Consider the following 17,827-nt stretch of genomic DNA (forward strand, 5'->3'; position numbering starts at 1 on the left):
CTATAACAATTATCGGTATTGTTGTCCACTTAAGCTCAACTTATCAGATGTAATCATGTTTAGAGGATACGTTAAGGTATGATTTATACTTACCGACCGGTGTTCATCCACATCACGACACATTCCCGTATCAAGGTATGCACGAGAGTTCATCTTACCGGTGAGTATACCGATTATCATCTGTTTGACCGTATAAATTGTGAGATACTCACTTATTTTGATTTGAAACAAGTCCTTTGTGATATAATCACTTATGATGAGGAACTTGATTTTCGTATGCATGAGGGCACAGGTGCAAGTCCGTGAACAGGTCAGTACTTCCGTACAGCAGAGAGACGAACTTGACACCCGGATAAATGTGATATTTTATCACTTATTTGATTTGGACATGTGATTGTTTATCACTTATTGAGGTCGAATGCAGTATGCAATATGTGCACGTATGTATAGTATCATGGAAGATCTAGACTTGCGTCCCCGTTATTTTTCGGTAAAAGATACAACCATGATACCCAGATGATAAGCAGCATAAAGACCGAATATCTCAGAACCTCGGCAATCTATCAAACGAAATTTCGGTACTAAGACCATATGCCAATAAATGGTTCCCACCTGATCTTCAGTCGATTAAGATTTATATCACCCTGCACACTTTAAAATGATTGTGAGCCTACCGATACATCTTATATAGAGCTGCTTATCGTTTTTCATTTAAGGTTTAAAGAGGTTTGGATAGACCACTGAAGTACTATCATTTTCTCTTTTGTTCTCCAGGAAACTCATTTTTGATTTTCTATTGTTTTTGTGTTTTTTGAAATTTTTCGATGTTTTTGTATTTTCCGATTTTTGGATTTACTCCCCCTAAAATCAACAAACTAAGAGAAATTTAAAAACACAAAGGTATTTACAAAAATGATTTTCCGATGTTGGTTTACTCTTGCTTGACCTTAATGCCGTTTACCAATAATAAGAAGTCAAATCTAGATTTGTCAAAAGCTTTGGTAAATAAGTCGGCACGTTGGTCATCGGTGTGGACCTTAACAACATCGATTAGCCTTTTCTCAAAGCAATCACGTATGAAGTGATATTTGATTTCGATGTGTTTGGTCTTTGAATGCTGCACAGGATTTCTAGTGATATCTAAAGCAGCAGAATTATCAACGTAAATAGGAGTAGTTAGGAATTCAAAACCGTAGTCCCGCAATTGTTGTTGGATCCAAAGAACTTGTGAACAACAACTTGAGGCAGCAATGTATTCAGCTTCGCATGTTGATGTAGCGACACACGTCTGCTTCTTGCACTGCCAGGTGACTAGGCGATTTCCTAAAAACTGACATCCAGCCGTTGTGGATTTGCCGTCGATTTTACATCCGCCAAAATCAGAATCACTGAATGCGACTAAGTCAAAGTTATTATCCCTAGGATACCACAGACCGGTGTCTGGATAAGCCTTCAAATAACGAAAAATCCTTTTGACAGCTGCAAGATGTGAGGCCTTCGGGTTGACTTGATATCTGGCAAGCAGGCACGTTGGGTACATTATATCTGGCCTTGATGCTGTGAGGTACATAAGGGATCCAATCATCGCGCGATAGTATGAAGGGCTAACAGGTTCACCCTTCAAGTCAGGAGTTATTCCGTGATTAGTTGGCAGTGGGATACCAATGGGCGTTGCATCGGACATCTGGAACCGGCTCAAGATGTCTCCAACATATTTAGTCTGATGGATGAATATCCCAGACTCCGTTTGTTGCACTTGTAGGCCCAAAAAGAAATTCATTTCCCCCATAGCACTCATCTCGAACTTATCCTGCATGATGCGCTCGAAATTCCTACACAAAACATCATTAGTAGAACCAAAAATAATATCATCAACATATACCTGAACCAGAAGAAGATCTCCATCTTGTTCTTTGATGAAGAGAGTACAATCGATAAGACCTCTTCGAAAACCGTTCTCCAGCAGATATGTAGATAAGGTTGCATACCAAGCTCGTGGCGCTTGATGAAGACCATAGAGAGCTTTGTTGAGCAACCAAACCCGATCGGGATGGACAGGATCTTCAAAACCTGGAGGCTGTTCGACATATACCTCTTCTTCAACCACACCATGTAGAAATGCACTTTTGACGTCCATCTGGTAAACCTTGAATCCTTTGAATGAGGCATAAGCCAGAAAGATCCGAATAGCTTCCAGACGTGCAACTGGTGCATAGACTTCGTTGTAGTCGATCCCTTCTATCTGACGAAAACCTTGAACGACTAAACGAGCTTTGTTTCGAATAACTACTCCACGGTCGTCTTTCTTGCATTTGAAGACCCATCGAGTGCCAATCTTCTTGTAGTTCTCGGGTTTTTCAACAAGCTTCCAAACACCAAGCTTGTGAAATTGCTGTAATTCTTCCTGCATGGCTTCAACCCAAGCACTGTCTTTCAATGCTTCCTTCCACGACTTTGGTTCTTCTTGTGACACGTAACACGCGAAGGACCAGTCATTCTGTTGGCCAGATTCTCTTATAGCTGAATACAAACCAGCATTCCGGTTGTTTCTCAGCTGATTACGCGTCTGCACACCGCGATGGACATCTCCTATGATATTCTGCTGGGGATGGGTATCGTGAATCCGCATTTCAGGATTATCTGGCACACGAGCATTGATACCCAAATTATTCAGATTAAGATCAACAACCAACTCCACACCAGGAATGTGTGTAGAGGTGGATGCATTCCCTTCAGCAGTATCTACATTCTGCGTATGAGGTGTATCCCCAGAGGCACCTTGAACAGGAGCAGCTGGAGCTGAAGATCCTTCGGCTGCATCATGATATTCATCATCTTCAGAAGAGTCATTATAATCAGCAGCATCTTCATAAACCTCATTTTGAACCATATTGTTGACTGACGTAGAAGCTTGAGGATCAACAACAATAGGTCTAACCAATGGCGAGACAGCAGCGTTGTCACTTTCCAACAACATTCGAGCCGCTGCTGATTCTTCGTCAAAGGTTGGCAGGTTGAAGGAGTCAAATAGCCCATCATAATCGAACATCCACGGATCACCCGGAGCCCTAACAGGACTCGTGTACCTTTGAACCCTAACTTCGCTCCATAGCTCAATCTTCTTGGTAGCTAGATTCCAAACACGAAAATTAGGAGTAGCATATCCAAGGAAGAAACCCTCGATAGCTTTTGCACCAAACTTTCCATCCGGCTCAATCATTGTACAAGGAGCACCAAATGGTTCAAGGTAAGAAAGATCCGGTTTCCTTCTCTGAAGGAGTTCGAAGCAAGTCTTGCCATGTCTCTTAACTGTAAGAACTCTGTTCAACGTGTAGCAAGCAGCCGATACAGCCTCTCCCCAGAATTGAATAGGGAGTTCCGACTCTACTAACATTGTTCTTGCAGTTTCAATAATAGTTCGATTCTTCCTCTCAGCGACACCATTTTGTTGTGGAGTATAACGAGAACTGTACTCATGAAGAATGCCTTTAGAAGTACAAAACTCATCCATAACTTGATTCTTGAATTCAGTTCCATTGTCGCTTCGGATCCTTTTCACTTTCAACGTATAGAGATTCTCCAACATTGTAAGAAGATCCTTGAGGATGCCAGGAGTTTCACTCTTGTGTGCCATAAAAGATACCCAAGAAAATCTAGAGTAGTCATCAGTAACTACTAAACAATAAGCATCACCAAACGTTGTCTTGTGCTTCATAGGTCCAAAAAGGTCCATATGAAGACGTTCGAGAGGCATGCTGACAGTGTTGATTTTCTTCAAAGGGTGAGACTTCTTCGTTTGCTTCCCCTTTTGGCAAGAGACACAGATATCTTGTAGATGAAAACTTCTAACAGGCACACCATTCACAAGATTATTTTTCACCAAATGGTTCATTTTTCTCAAGTGAATGTGTCCCATTCTTCTGTGCCAAGATATAGACTCCTTTTCTGTGGCTTTTGAGACAAAACAAGTAACTTGTGCAGATGTTGTAATCGCCTGGCTCATGTCGAGAATATAAAGATCATTAACTCTCGGAGCCGATAAGAGAACCCATTCTTGTGGAATTTTGAATCCAGGTTTCAGAACATAGCAGCCAGCATCATCAAAAATCACTGAGAACTTTTTATCGCAGATTTGCGACACACTGAGAAGATTGTGATCAATTTGCTTCACATAATTGATCTTATCAAAGCACACGATGCCATTGGAGATACTTCCTTCTCCAGTGATGTACCCTCCTTTATCACCCGCAAAAGCAACATACCCTCCTCTAATATTTCTCACGTCATACAGGAGCCGTAAGTCGCCAGTCATGTGCCTGGATGCTCCACTATCAACAATCCAATGACTATTAATAGTTCCTCCTAGAACATCCTGCACATGTCAAATAAACACATCAGTTGAGAATGGGGACCCAAGCCTTAGTGGTCTTGGGTCGTCCCTTGGCATCACGATACGTAAGCTCTATCTCTTGATGGTTTTCAAGAACAACTGCTCCCCCTGAATTGTCACCCGACTTAGGTAACCAAGTTTGTCTGTGCCTACCAGTTTTTGAAGATTCTGGTTTTACAGGTTGTGACACTCTTGGTTCCTTTTGAACTGTTTTAACTTCAGATTTTAAAGCTTTTTCAACAGTTTTTATGTTCTTACGTCGTTGCTTAGTTTCTTGTTCTCTTACAGTTCGTTTATCTTGTTTAGGTGAAACTGACCGACGTTGAGGGTGAACTGCTTCAGGTGGAGCCTTTTCAACAAACTTCTTCTTTGGAGCGTTTGGGCAATTTCTGATAATGTGCCCAATTTCTCCACATTTGAAACAAGTTCTCCTTTCAACAGACTTAGGAGAACTTGATCGACTACCAGATGTTGAGCTTGTAGAACCTGAGGTACTTGCTTTTTCATCACACCCGTTTGTGTGTTGGGTGTAATTGTTATCACTGTTTCGTTTCAAAATCTTGACTTGTTGTACAAAATCAGTGTTTGATTTGTTTTCAAAAGTCTCAATTTTATCTGTACCTTTTGATGCTACAAACTTAACATCTTTTCCTTTCTTCATGTAACGAGCTCCTTTTGTTTCAACTTTAGCCTTTGGCTTTGGAGCTCGTTGTGGTTGTTTACCCTTAGAAGCAGTAGGTTGTCGAGTGGTTGGAGATTTTTGATTACCAAATTGTTTCCTAATCTCAGCCTTAGGAATTGGATCACATTGTGTTACCACAATTCCCGGAAGTGTTTTTCCCAAAAATTTGTTTGTATTGTCTTCAAAGACTTTGTCAATCAAAGATTTATTTACATTTTTAATTGGAAAAACATGATCTGAGTAGATTTTATTATCTCCAACCAAAGTGTACAACACATTACTGCTTTTAACAGTAGACACACTTGTCTTATCAACCTTGACAGGATCAATCACTTGCTTCTCAACAGATGAAGCCTCAGGAGTATCAGGATCACAAAGGATGTGATTCTCAATGGGAATGACAACTCCTTTCATCTTGTTAAGTGAGTTATCCTGTTCACTCACATCCACTTCTGATTCATCATCCGATGACTCACAGTCCTCGATGATTGGAGGACTTTGTTTCATGGATGTTGAAGCTTCCTGTTGCTCTGTGGATGTATTTTCAGAATTCTCCGGTTTGAACCCTAGGCCAGTAGAAAATTCCTCAAAGTTCAAAGGCACACTGGGTTCATACCGGGGCATTTCCTCTTCATCAGGCATCTTGGTATAGTTGTCCATCAAAGGGGGTGGACACGCCTTATACCCTACACCTTTCACGTTACCTTTCAGTTGTTGAACGTCTATGATGTGATCAAGCACAAATCGGGAGTTAGAATAACTATCCAATTTCTGTTTGATCGCATCATGCTTGCATTGGGCAATGGCTAATTGCTTCTTAGTTTCTTCCACAAGGTTAATGTACTCATTTATACTTACTTGTTTGTGGTAAACTACTTTGTTAACCTCGGACACATTTTTCTTTAATGTTTCTATTACAGATTTAAATTCTTTTTCATTCCGGGTTAAAGCCATGTTTGCCTCTTGGCATTTTGACAGTTCAATAACCAAATTCTGATTATGACTATGAAGCTTTTCTGATTCAAGCTTCATATCTGCACATGATTTACAAATACTAGGAGCAGGAGGTTCAGAAGTTACCTGACTAGTAGAGGCTGAACCATTTGCCATAAAGGCAGTTTGAAAAGAAAAAGCTCCATCTTCAGAGAATAGCTTTTCCATTTCCGTTGATGTAGCAGCAGCCTTCCTAATCAGAATTGATTTCTGACATTGAAGCTCATCAGCTTCATTCAGTAGCTCCTGTATATCATCATCTCCTTCTTCATTCACATCAGGCTCTGAGTGATTATCCCCAGAAACAGAGCCTTCTTCATCCGAACTGCCCGAATAACCAGAACTGTCATCGCTCCCAGAAGATTCTTCTTTTTGAACCTGCTCGATGACTTTAGCATACAATGCAGTTCCACTTCCTTGATCACCTTCACCAAACTGCACTGACCAGTCACATCCTTCATCAGCTTGAACAGCCAAAGCCCGATTGTGATTGGTAGCTCCAGGCTGTCCCTGATTGTTATTCACTGCCGCCATCCTCCGTTCACGGTTTTCTTGTTGGGCATTCGCATTAGTCTGGTTTCTGAACGGGTTGTGATTGCCGTGTTTTGTTGGTCGAGTGCACTCACGTTTAAAGTGCCCTTTCTCGCCACAATTAAAGCACGTGACGGCATTAATATCAAACCCATACTTCGTGTTTTTCTTTCCTTCCAACGAAGTTCTTCCAGTTCTCGCCATGAAATCTTTTGCCCTTCTAACCGCACTAGCAAAAGCCCATTTAATATCCATCAACTCCATTTCTTCCTTGTCGATCTGATCATAATCTTCATTGGTCATGTTGATGTTTCCAAGCTGACCAGCTACCAAACCACAGTAAGCACTGACCATGGTGTTGATAATTTCCATATGTTCCTTAGCAACTTCAATGCTAAGGTGTGAAAGATTTGAGTTGTCGACTCGGATTGTGTGATGACTTTGAGGCTGAGGTTGAGGATTGCTTGTATAGTGAGCTTGCTGTTGTTGTTGTTGAGGTTGTGGTTGTGGCTGTGTTGGAACAGGAATATAGGACCTCGGATCGAATTGAGGTTGTGGTGCCGCAGCTGTTGATTGAGAAAATGGAAAGGAACTCGTATTGGACACAAAAGCAGTTTGAAGCTTCGGTTGCTGAACAGAACTAGCTGAAGGACCAAAACCAGGCAAATACATTTCTGTATTCTGAGGAGCTGGAGCACGCCTTGCTTTCCTAATTTCTTCATCATTTTTATGTTCCAGCTTCTGAATGAACTCATAGATGTTAATCTCATCTAGAGCTTTAGTATGCTTCAACAGCTCAATAAACGAACTCCATTTTGGGGGTAGGGCGTCAGCAAACCTGTTCACCATGTCTTGTTGAGTAGCTGCCACCCCATAAGCACACATTTCACTAATCAAATGATAGAAACGTGTGGTCATATCATTCAGAGTCTCGTTTTCCAAGAACTGAAATGATTCAAATTCTTTCTTCAACAAATCATGCCTAGACTTTCGAGCAGCTGCATTGCCTTCTCCTCTAGCAACTAAGGCATCCCACAATGCTTTCGTGGTCTTGCAATATGAAAACTGATGGTAGATGTCTTTGTTGAGTGCTTGAGTAAGTATGGCATATGCCTTTTTCTCCAATTCATAAGCCTTCTTGTCATTTTCAAGCATATTGGCGTAACCTTCTGAAGTGGATGCTCTACTTTCAAGACTTTCATTGAATGCATTGACAAAACACATCCAAAGGTCGGTGCTTTGTCCTTGAACATATGTGTGAAAGCGGCCTTTCCATGACGGAAAATCGTTCATGTGGTTCAGCTTTGGTGGACGATTGTTACTGCCTGTTTCACTCTCACTAATCAGAAGATTCTGAAGACTTTGACTTTGATTGGATACCAAAGCCCATTGACACGAACTTATTGATTGTTGTTGTTTTGGAATGGCACTCGTCATATATTCAGCCATCGACATCTGTTTCAGATCTGGTTGTGGATCCGTACTCCAATCCCAAGGACTTGTGCAACTCATTGTGATCAAAAATTAACAAATAACCTACACACCACAAACTGTTAACAACAAACAGACAACAATTGAAAGATACAATCTGATCGAAAGATCAAGACTTGTTCGAAGGATCAACAGTGATCGAAGGATTACTGTTGAGTTTCGAGCAATAGTCTTCGAAAGATTCTCAATGAAAGATCCTTATCTTTCGACTGATTATCACGAAAGATTCAATGTTCGAAAGATTTATATCTTTCGAATACTGATCTCGAAGGATTCACAATGAAAGATCCTTATCTTTCGAGACGTATCCTTATCTTTCGGACAACCAACTTTCGAAAAGATTCCAACTACGAAGGATAACCCTTAGACTTCGAAAGACTACTCGAAGGATGCTTATCTTTCGAGCTGCCTTTGATCGAAAGATGTCGAAGGATATCTTTCGATGTCGAAGGATATCTTTCGACAGCTCTGACACACTGACACAAAGTACGACGGGTTGGTGAAAAAAGGTGATGTGTTGATGTACCAACTTTCGGCAGAAAGGATGGTTCTGCAACAACTTTTCACCAAACAATTGACTTTCAAAAATTTTTGCCAAAATAAGCAACCTTATCTTCAAGAACTGGTCACCGGAAACACACCGGAGATATAGCCGGAAAAATCAAGGTTTCACAAAAACGATTTTTATGTTACCCAAACCGACCCCGAACACTCCCGATAGGTTTAGTATGCGTTTTTATGCAGAAAACTACCAAAAACGGGTGCTAAACCAAGTGTCCAAACACACCAAGAACTTGAACAAACCGGTTTTAAACAAGGTAAAGAGCGAGGCTCTGATACCACTTGTAGGTCCCTTTTCTCGGAGGATCGAGAACAAACCTAAACCTTGTTATACTAACCCACTAGCGAGTGCGGAATCCAAGCTAGCGGGCAAACCGGGATGATGCAAGAACAAACACAAGAACACACCAAGTTCACCGATTAACACCACTGTATTAATACGTATGAAGGTTTACGGTTACAAGCACAATGTTTACAATCTTGTTTGCAAACTCTCTAAAGTGTGTGTGTGTGTGTTTTCCAGCAGAGTTTCTCTAACTCTCCAAATGTGCATCTATCTAACACTAACACACTGCATGGGTATTTATACCCATACATAACAGGTCTTGGTCGAAGGATCGATAGATGGTCCGAAGGATCATCTGTCGATGACAATGTGTCCGAAAGATCAGCATGGACATCGAAGGATCATCCTTCGATGCCTAATGGTCGAACCATGGTCGAACCATATCTTTCGAGCACCTCGAAGGATTAGTTGTATCCTTCGAGGCTATCCTTCGATCCAGACAAACATCATGTTGTCCAAGTCAAACTAGGAGGATAGTTAACTTGGTCAACTTACAGACTGATTTAGGACATCGTTTACATACAGACCGAATACAGACAAAGTACAGACACAAGTGCACCAACACCAATGTACGATCATTGTTTCTGTTCTGCTGGTTGCCTTGGTTTCTGAAGGGGTTTTGATTCCCGTGCTGGGCTGGCTTTGTGCACTCCCTTTTAAAATGACCCCGTTCACCACAGTTGAAGCACTTAACAGCTTGTTTATCGAACCCATACTTGGTGTCTCTTTTACTTTCCAAGCTGGTTCTTCCAGTACTTTCCATCCAATCCTTTGCTCTTCTCACAGCACTCGCAAAGGCCCACTTGATGTCCATCAAGTCCATCTCCTCTTTATCAATCTGCCTGTAGTCTTCTTGTGTCAGATTAATATTGCCAATCTGACCTTCTATTAACCCACAGTACGCTCTCACTACAGTGTTAAGCAGCTCCATGTGTTCCTTAGCTACTTCTACACTGATTTTAGAGAAGCTTGACGTGTCGAGCTGTACGGTACCTGACTTTGACTGTTGACCAGCAGATGATGTTCCTCCATAACATGCACGTTGTTGTTGAGCAGGAGGAGGAGGAGGAGGTGGTTCTATTGGATTTCCATACATGTCTGTGGTGGGAGGTGGCTTAACAGGAACTTGCACCGGATTGCCATACATATCAGTGGTTGTGACAAACGCTGTTTGCAAAGGAGCATGTGGACCTGTTCTTGCAGACGAAGTATTGGAAGTTCCACAATACATTTCAGGATTTTGTGGCAATGGAACTCTCTTTGCCTTTAAGGTTTCCTCCTGATCCTTGTTTTCCAGAAGCTGCACGAAGTCGTTGATATTTGTAGTTTTCAACACTCCGTTATACTTCAGGATTTCCAAGAAACTACTCCATTGGGGAGGCAAAGCATCAGCAAACTTTTTCACCACTTCTGCTTGAGTTGTCGTCACACCAAAATTATTCAGCTCAGTAAGCAAATGATAAAACCGACTTGTCATGTCTCCCAAAGACTCCTTATCTAAGCATGTGAAACAGTCGAATTCTTTCTTGAGCAGATCATGACGCAATTGACGTGTTGCTTCATTTCCTACTCCCCTGGTTTTCAAACCGTCCCATAGCTTCTTTGTAGTCTTGAAGCTGACAAATTGATGATAGATGTCTTTGCTTAACGCCTGAGTGAGAATGGCGTAGGCTTTCTTCTCCAGATCATATATTTTCTTCTGATCCTCTGGAAGATCGGCAAAACTAGCAGTTGTTGAAGCAGCGACCTCGATAGCTTGATCAAAGTCTGTGGTGAAACGTATCCACAGCTCTGTATTTTGACCCAAAACATATGTACGGAATCTGTCAGCCCAACCCGGATACTCATTTAAATGCATCAGCTTCGGAGATCGATTCAAACTTCCTGTTTCGCTTTCGCTCAGTAAGATACTTTGGATACTAGGAGTTTGATTCCAGACTAACGCCCACTGATTTCCCTGAGAAGATGTCGATACCGGAGACTCGGCCCATGAAGGCGATAGACTTGTAGACGTGTATTTTCCACTGTCTGGCGCCGGTGTACCCCACCATGAAGGAGTGACACCTGAACTTGTATATTTACCACTGTCTGGGGCAGGATTCCACCAACTCGGATTCATGATTGGAAAGCAAAATAAATGCTAAGTGAATAATCCGAAAGATCACACAGCCGAAGGATCTTGGTCGAAAGATCTGAAATCACAGAAGCTTGTTACCAATAAACTGACCACAATCGAAAGATCAACTCTTGTTCGAAGGATCAACAGTACTCGAAAGATCACTGTTGTATCTCGAACAATGGTTTCGAAAGATTCACAAGCTCGAAGGATTCACTATTTGAAAGATCCTTATCTTTCGAGTATATATCCTTATCTTTCGTATAGCTGACTTTCGAAAGATCACACTTGTTCGAATGATCAACAGTGTTCGAAGGATCACTGTTGACTTTCGAGCACTGGCTTCGAAAGATTCAAAATCTCGAAAGATTCACACTTGAAAGATCCTTATCTTTCGAGATAAATCCCTATCTTTCGGACACTTGTCTTTCGAAAAGATTCCTTTTGGTCGAAAGATATGTTTCGGACTTCGAAGGATGGGTCGAAGGATGACAATCTTTCGAGCCTTCCATGATCGAAAGATGGTCTTTCGAGGTCGAAAGATATCTTTCGAGAGATTCTGACACAACTGACGTTGATGTGATAGGTTGGTGAAAAGGTGATGGGTTGGTAAGTCAACTTTCGGCAAAAGGGTATGGCAGGCTGACAACTTTCCCACCAACTAAGATTTTGAAAGATAATTTACCCAAAAAGGAAAACCCTATCTGCAAACCAGTCACCGGAATATTGACCGGAATATGGCCGGAAATTACCAACACACTCAAAAACAAGTTTTTAAGTTACCCAACCCAAACTTGAACACTCCCGAAGGTTTAGAACGCGTTTTTATGTAAGAAAAACCAAGAAAAGCACTAAAAAGGGGATCCAAACTAAGTGTCCAAACACACCAAAACTTGAATAACCCGGTTTTAAACAAGGTAAAGAGCCAAGCTCTGATACCACTTGTAGGTCCCTTTTGTCGGATGACGAACCTCAAACCTTGTTATACTAACCCACTAGCGAGTGCGGAATCCAAGCTAGCGAGCAAACCGGGATTAAGCAAGTATAAACACAAACACACACGGGATCACCGATTAACACAACTTGTATTAATGCAAATGAAGGTTTCGGTTACAAGCACAATGTTTACAAATCTAACATGTAAACTCTCAAAGTGTGTGTGTGAGTTCCGGACAGAATGCTCTCAGCCTATCTCTCGGATATCTTTTCTGTCTGTCTCTCTTTAACAAGTCTTATGAACTCAACACAATGCATGGGTATTTATACCCATACACAGCAGGTCATGTCCGAAGGATCCGATAGATGGTCCGAAGGATCATCTATCGATGACAAGATGTTCGAATGATCAGCAATGACCTCGAAGGATGATCCTTCGAGGTCTAACAATCGAAGCATATCTTTCGAGTACCTCGAAGGATCAACAGTATCCTTCGAGGAGCTATCCTTCGAGACAGACAACTACTTTCTAACTGTTTGACCAAGTCAATCCGGAGGATGGTTGACTTGGTCAACTTACAGACTTAGAACATCGTTTATATACAGACCGAATACAGACAAAGTACAGACACAAGTGCACCAACAGTATATGTATCTTGTGATTCATTAGTTTTAAAGATTATTTTATATATTATTCATATATGTTATGGATGTTGTATGATGTTGATATATACATTAATCATCTGATGTTAGATAATATATATTTTTCTGTTTATGTCAATGGTTATTAATTAGTAACTTTTTTCTTTTTAATTAATTCTTACAAGTGTTTGTGTAAACTGCATATATCTCTTGTGATTCATTAGCTTTAAAAATTATTTTATATAATACAAATAACGGTGGATTTTGTTAATGGGAGATTGTTTTTGTTTGTTGTAGTAATCATAATGGTAAGGGGGCGACCGAAGGTTCCAGTGGCGAGGAAAGCCCTGAGCCCCATGAGGCTGGTTTCGGTCAAGGTAGCCGCGGTCAAAGGCGGCATGATGGTTACCAGGGTAGTGAACAGTCACGAAGTAGTCGTTGGGATCAAAGGAGCGAGGAAGGTGGTGGTGGTTCCCGTCAGTACCGTAGTGGATCTCCTGAACGACTCTGGCAGAAAAGGAGTGAAGGTTCCCGTGGAGAGGAAAGTCCTGAGCCCCGTGAGGCTGGTTCTGGTCAACGTAGCCGTGGTCAAAGGCGGCATGATGGTTACGAGGGTCGTGGATAGTCACGAAGAAGTAGTCACTGGGATCGAAGGGTTGAGGACGGCGGTAGTTCCGGGAAGTATCGAAGTGGATCTCCGGAACAACCCCGTGGGGAAAGCCGTGAGCACCTGGAGGCTCGTTATTATCAAGAAAGAGGGTGGCGGAGTGGCCATCATGAAAGAATGCAGCAGAGTCGTGGGCGAGATAGTTACCAGGGTGATCATCATGAAAGAGGTCGGTGGAGTGGTGGAAAAGATAGTTATCAAAGTGGTGGGCTGCCACAAAGAAGACGCTTGGAAGATCAGGGTGGTTCTCAGCAGTATCATAGTGAATCTCCCGAACAACACCAGCAGAAACTTCCAAGAGGAACTGATCCACGTCAGCATCATGTTGAGTCCGGTTCGTCTTATGCTGATGGACCTTCATGGTCATCGGTTCCTGACCTGTACCAAGCCACACGGGCGCCTCTGCAGCCTGTGACCACATCGCAGCCTATGTTATGTATATTGTATGTATTTGTGCATATGTTATGTAGGCTCAAGCTGATTTTCAGGGCCTGTCTCAAGCCCATGCCCAGACTGAGATTCTGGCTCATGCGTGGACTTTAGCCAACAATGGGATGTTAGGTTTTGATCCTTATGCTGGTGCATTGGGACCAATATGGTACAACAATACCACTACTAGAAAACTAGGTTTGTCCGACCGCAATTTTGGTCGCAAACCAGTCGCAATTGCCCTGTTGCGACCGTTTTCCGACCAGAACTACAATCGGAAAAACACCCGTCGCAATTGCTCTATTCCGACTAAGTCGCGACTGCTACTATCTTTTGCGACCTGGGTTTTGCGACTTTAATAATGGTCACAAATATTGCGACTGTTCCTGGTTTTGTGGGACTTCAGTTGCGACGGTCTTGATGCGACCGTATTGCGACCGCATGCCTTTTACAAACTGCGATCGTTTTCCGACCGCCTGTCTTTTACAAACTGTGACCGTTTTCCGACCGCCTGTCTTTTGAAAAATTGCGACCATTTTTGCGGTCGCAATTTCTATTTATTTTTTAAAAATTATTTTTATCCATTTTCTATTTTAACCTACATATAATGTCAATTTTAAATTTCACATATTATCAAATTTTCACAATTATATAAAACATCCCACTTGAAACCTCAAATACCAAAGTTATCATAACAAAATACATATTCAAAACAAAGTGTTTATACGTTTTGAAACCTAGCTTTTAGCATCGCTTCAATGTTTGCCATCCTCTCATTCATAGCCTCTTTCTCCGCCTTATCTTTCTCTTTTTCCACCACCAATCCCGCAATAATATCGTTCAACCTTTCTTTTTCTTCTTCATTTTCTTTCACTATATCTTGGGTAATCACGTTCAATCTTTCGATCTAATAAAACCAATACAAAATGAAATATTAATGGCCAGCATTATCACAATTTATACAATTTATGAAACTTATTAGCTGCTTATACAATTATTATAGAATAAAGAGAAAAAAAATCAGTTTGACTTCTAAGGTCAAATAGCCTATTTTTCAATAATATCCAAACAAAAGTTAACATATTATTGACTATTATTGACTGAGAAGTGAATGCATGAAAAAAATAATGTCAATATTTGAGTTTAAACATGTTTGAACCAAACAACTTAAAAGAATAAACATACCTCTTGGTCTTGTTTGCCATGATGCTGAACGTTAAAATCATTCTTAAGATTGCTTAACCCATATACTTTGCCTCTCTTCTTTCCCCCGGAAGCTCGGTACCACAGTTCTTTGTCAAGTTCTGGGTGTTGGCTACTTTCCTCCCCATACGTCTCCAAATGATATCCCTCATAATTCACCTACAAATACAACCTAATTTAACATACTTTGCACTACCGAACCAATAATATAGATACACCAAATATTTGAAGTTATAACAAAATACTTAATTATAGTCTTAATCAGCAACAAGGTATGTTAACAAAAAAATGGCATCCGATATAACTAAACTAAACAAATTTTCTAATCTGAACAAAATCTCCAGGAATATCGATGGGGTTACATAATCCCACCCACCGCAAGATTATATCTGAAGTATGTGCTTTCTTAAACAAGATCAGCCTATTAACCCATTCAAGGGGAATAATGTGTAACCTCTATAACTAAACACGGAGAGGGTTTGGATGTGCATTTCATCAGTTGTAAGTAATTGGGGTAATCACGGTTTTCTGATTATTTAGGGGTCAAAATAACCAGATTCGGAGGCTCACATAAGAAGATGTAAGAAATAATCAGTTTCAAAATATAAATCCAAATACCAGATTCTGATTATACATTAACTAGTTCTTAATGGTGCAATAATCAGTTTCAAAATATAAATCCAAACACCCTTTCATATTGTTGCAAACAGCACATGGTTTTCAGTCATTTACCAAAACAAAACAAAGCAAAGGGGTTGAAACCTAACTTGATCTTGACCGCAAGAATTGTTCATATTGAAGAATAGCAAATTGTATTACAATTCCAAATCATTAAAAGGGGTCCCACAGAATCGCTTAGCCTGAAAAACTATAGATAACTCAATCTTGATGTGATGTTTCCAGTAAAACTACAGTCAAGCAAATCATGAAAACTGAATCGTTAACACTAGGAGTAGGTATGTAGGGTGCATACCGTTAGGTACAGTCGGTTTCGACAATAAAACTAGAACATAACGCTAACTACAATTTCGAAACAATAAACCAAACCAGACTAGGTATTAGCAGTTTGATGATGGTTTGGCCGTTCACGTTTAGTTTTAAATCGATTTTCAGTTTTTTCAAAGCCGTTAGTTCTTTATTAAAAACTTTATAAAACGTTACGATGGTTTCTGAATATAAACCATATTTGCATAAATGCATAATCCAAACAAAAAAGGGTTAAACGAGAGGTTTAGTTTTACATAGCTGGTTCTAAGTTCCAAATTGTGAGCCCGACCATTAAACCGCCAAACAGTTAAACGAACTAAGTCTCAAACCAACTGTACAAGGCGGCTTGCTTCAGTTTGGCGGTGCAGTCACTTTCAATGGTTTATGAATACCCCTACTAGGTTGTAGTTGCCAAAGAGAAATGTATCACTATAAACAAGTCAACAACTTGTTCACACTCTTTTTAGCACTTCACATACAAATACAGCACATTCATCACCCTTTGGTACGCATTTGTCACTCCCCAAAATAAAAGGCATGCTACACTATCATCATAGAGAAAGTTCTGAAAAGGAAGAACAATGCAAAGTCTGAAACAAAGTTAGATTTCTATGACCTTGAAATACGTCTTCTATTAAAAGCCTCTACTCCTTATGGCAGTTTGTGGCTTGGTAATTCGTATCTAGAAAATGGAAATACTATAATGGCAAGAAACATATCTATCAATCTCATACACTTCAAAAGTTCCACTAGGTTTAGAATGTTAGATCCTTCTCTTTTTTTCTTTCTATTAAGCCTATAAACTATGCAGTCAATAGCGGTGGGATAGCGGTTAGCAGCCCTCGTGTAAAATAGCGGTCCAGAATAGCGGAATCGATATTATTGGTGATATTGGCCCACATAAACAATAAAATCTTCATATTGTTTATCAAATCATACATCAAGTGAAGAAACTTACCCAAGTCTCATGTGCCTTATCGTCAACCCATGCCGATTTTTTTTTCTTGTACAATCCCTTCTAATTCAACACCCTCTAAATCAACGTCCTCCAAATCAACGTTCTCAACTACCGAACTGCTACAATCAATATCTTTATCAAACGGCCTACTTCCTTTTCTAAGATGTGTTCGTTTCCACATCTCTGAGTGTGACGGTTCACGCCCAATTATCTCAACCTACAAAGTTAGTATTCATAATTAGACCAAGCTTAATTGGCCACAACAGGATAAAACATTTTCTACAAAACCAACTAACAATTCTTATTCATAACAAAATAATAAATTCACAGCAAATGCAAGTGTCCAGATATATTATAAGACTACTAATTCTTATTCTTAACAAAATAATAATAATAATGTATTCAAAGCTGATACAAATTCAGTCAACACAACACAACACGAGTCGAACGATGAATCTAAACAGCTAGTAGTGAACAAAATCGAAGGGAAAAATATATAGATTAAGGTTTAAGGAAGAAATTAGGGCAAAATTAGGGAGAATAAGAGACCACACCTTGCCCTCTGCCGCCTCCTGCCACAAAACCACGACATCTGCGGGCATCTGCTGTACTACGTGCCATGATACTACAAAAAATAGAATCAAATTAACCTTCAATTACCTCAGATCCGTGAAACGACGTGAAATCGAGAACAACTTCCATGTACCAGCAAAGTGTGACAGAAATTGGTTAGAGGAACGATTAAGGAGTCACCGATCTTGGTTTTATGCAGAACAACTGGTGAATCATCGGTGATGCGGAGGAACGACTGGGGAATCGCCCATTCGCCTATCTAGGGTTTTAGGTTTTGAGAGAGACATTGGGGAAATTAGGAGCGGGATATGAAAATTTTAAA

The 17,827-nt window shown here is 40.6% G+C and overlaps 1 protein-coding gene across 4 annotated transcripts; it reads right to left on the reverse strand.

The window, feature by feature from the left end:
• Positions 1–14,431: 14,431 nt before the first annotated feature.
• LOC110917731 lies at positions 14,432–17,827 on the reverse strand. 4 transcript variants are annotated; one of them, XR_002580821.2, is made up of 5 exons: positions 17,639–17,827; positions 17,487–17,557; positions 16,933–17,149; positions 14,970–15,146; positions 14,432–14,691 (listed from the first exon to the last, which is right to left on the reverse strand). XR_002580821.2 is itself a non-coding variant. In XM_022162187.2 (4 exons), exons 2-4 carry the CDS (start codon positions 17,532–17,534, stop codon positions 14,506–14,508), a joined length of 411 nt encoding a protein of 136 aa, XP_022017879.1. In that variant the 5' UTR covers positions 17,535–17,557; positions 17,639–17,819; the 3' UTR covers positions 14,432–14,505. The 4 variants fall into 4 exon arrangements, 2 of the variants coding, with proteins under 2 accessions (XP_022017879.1, XP_022017878.1); XR_002580820.2 differs by having other exon boundaries at positions 17,487–17,823; XM_022162187.2 differs by lacking the exon at positions 16,933–17,149 and having other exon boundaries at positions 17,639–17,819.

Source organism: Helianthus annuus, unplaced genomic scaffold (genome assembly GCF_002127325.2).
Source record: "Helianthus annuus cultivar XRQ/B unplaced genomic scaffold, HanXRQr2.0-SUNRISE HanXRQChr00c029, whole genome shotgun sequence".
NCBI lineage: Eukaryota > Viridiplantae > Streptophyta > Magnoliopsida > Asterales > Asteraceae > Helianthus > Helianthus annuus.

Excerpts from the sequence above, each read along its gene's own strand:
- LOC110917731 (XM_022162187.2), bottom strand. The coding sequence starts at position 17,534 with ATGCCCGCAGATGTCGTGGTTTTGTGGCAGGAGGCGGCAGAGGGCAAG. Across the intron at positions 15,147-17,486 it reads AGGAGGCGGCAGAGGGCAAG|GTGAATTATGAGGGATATCA; the intron begins GTGTGGTCTCTT and ends TTGTATTTGTAG. Across the intron at positions 14,692-14,969 it reads ATGGCAAACAAGACCAAGAG|ATCGAAAGATTGAACGTGAT; the intron begins GTATGTTTATTC and ends TGGTTTTATTAG.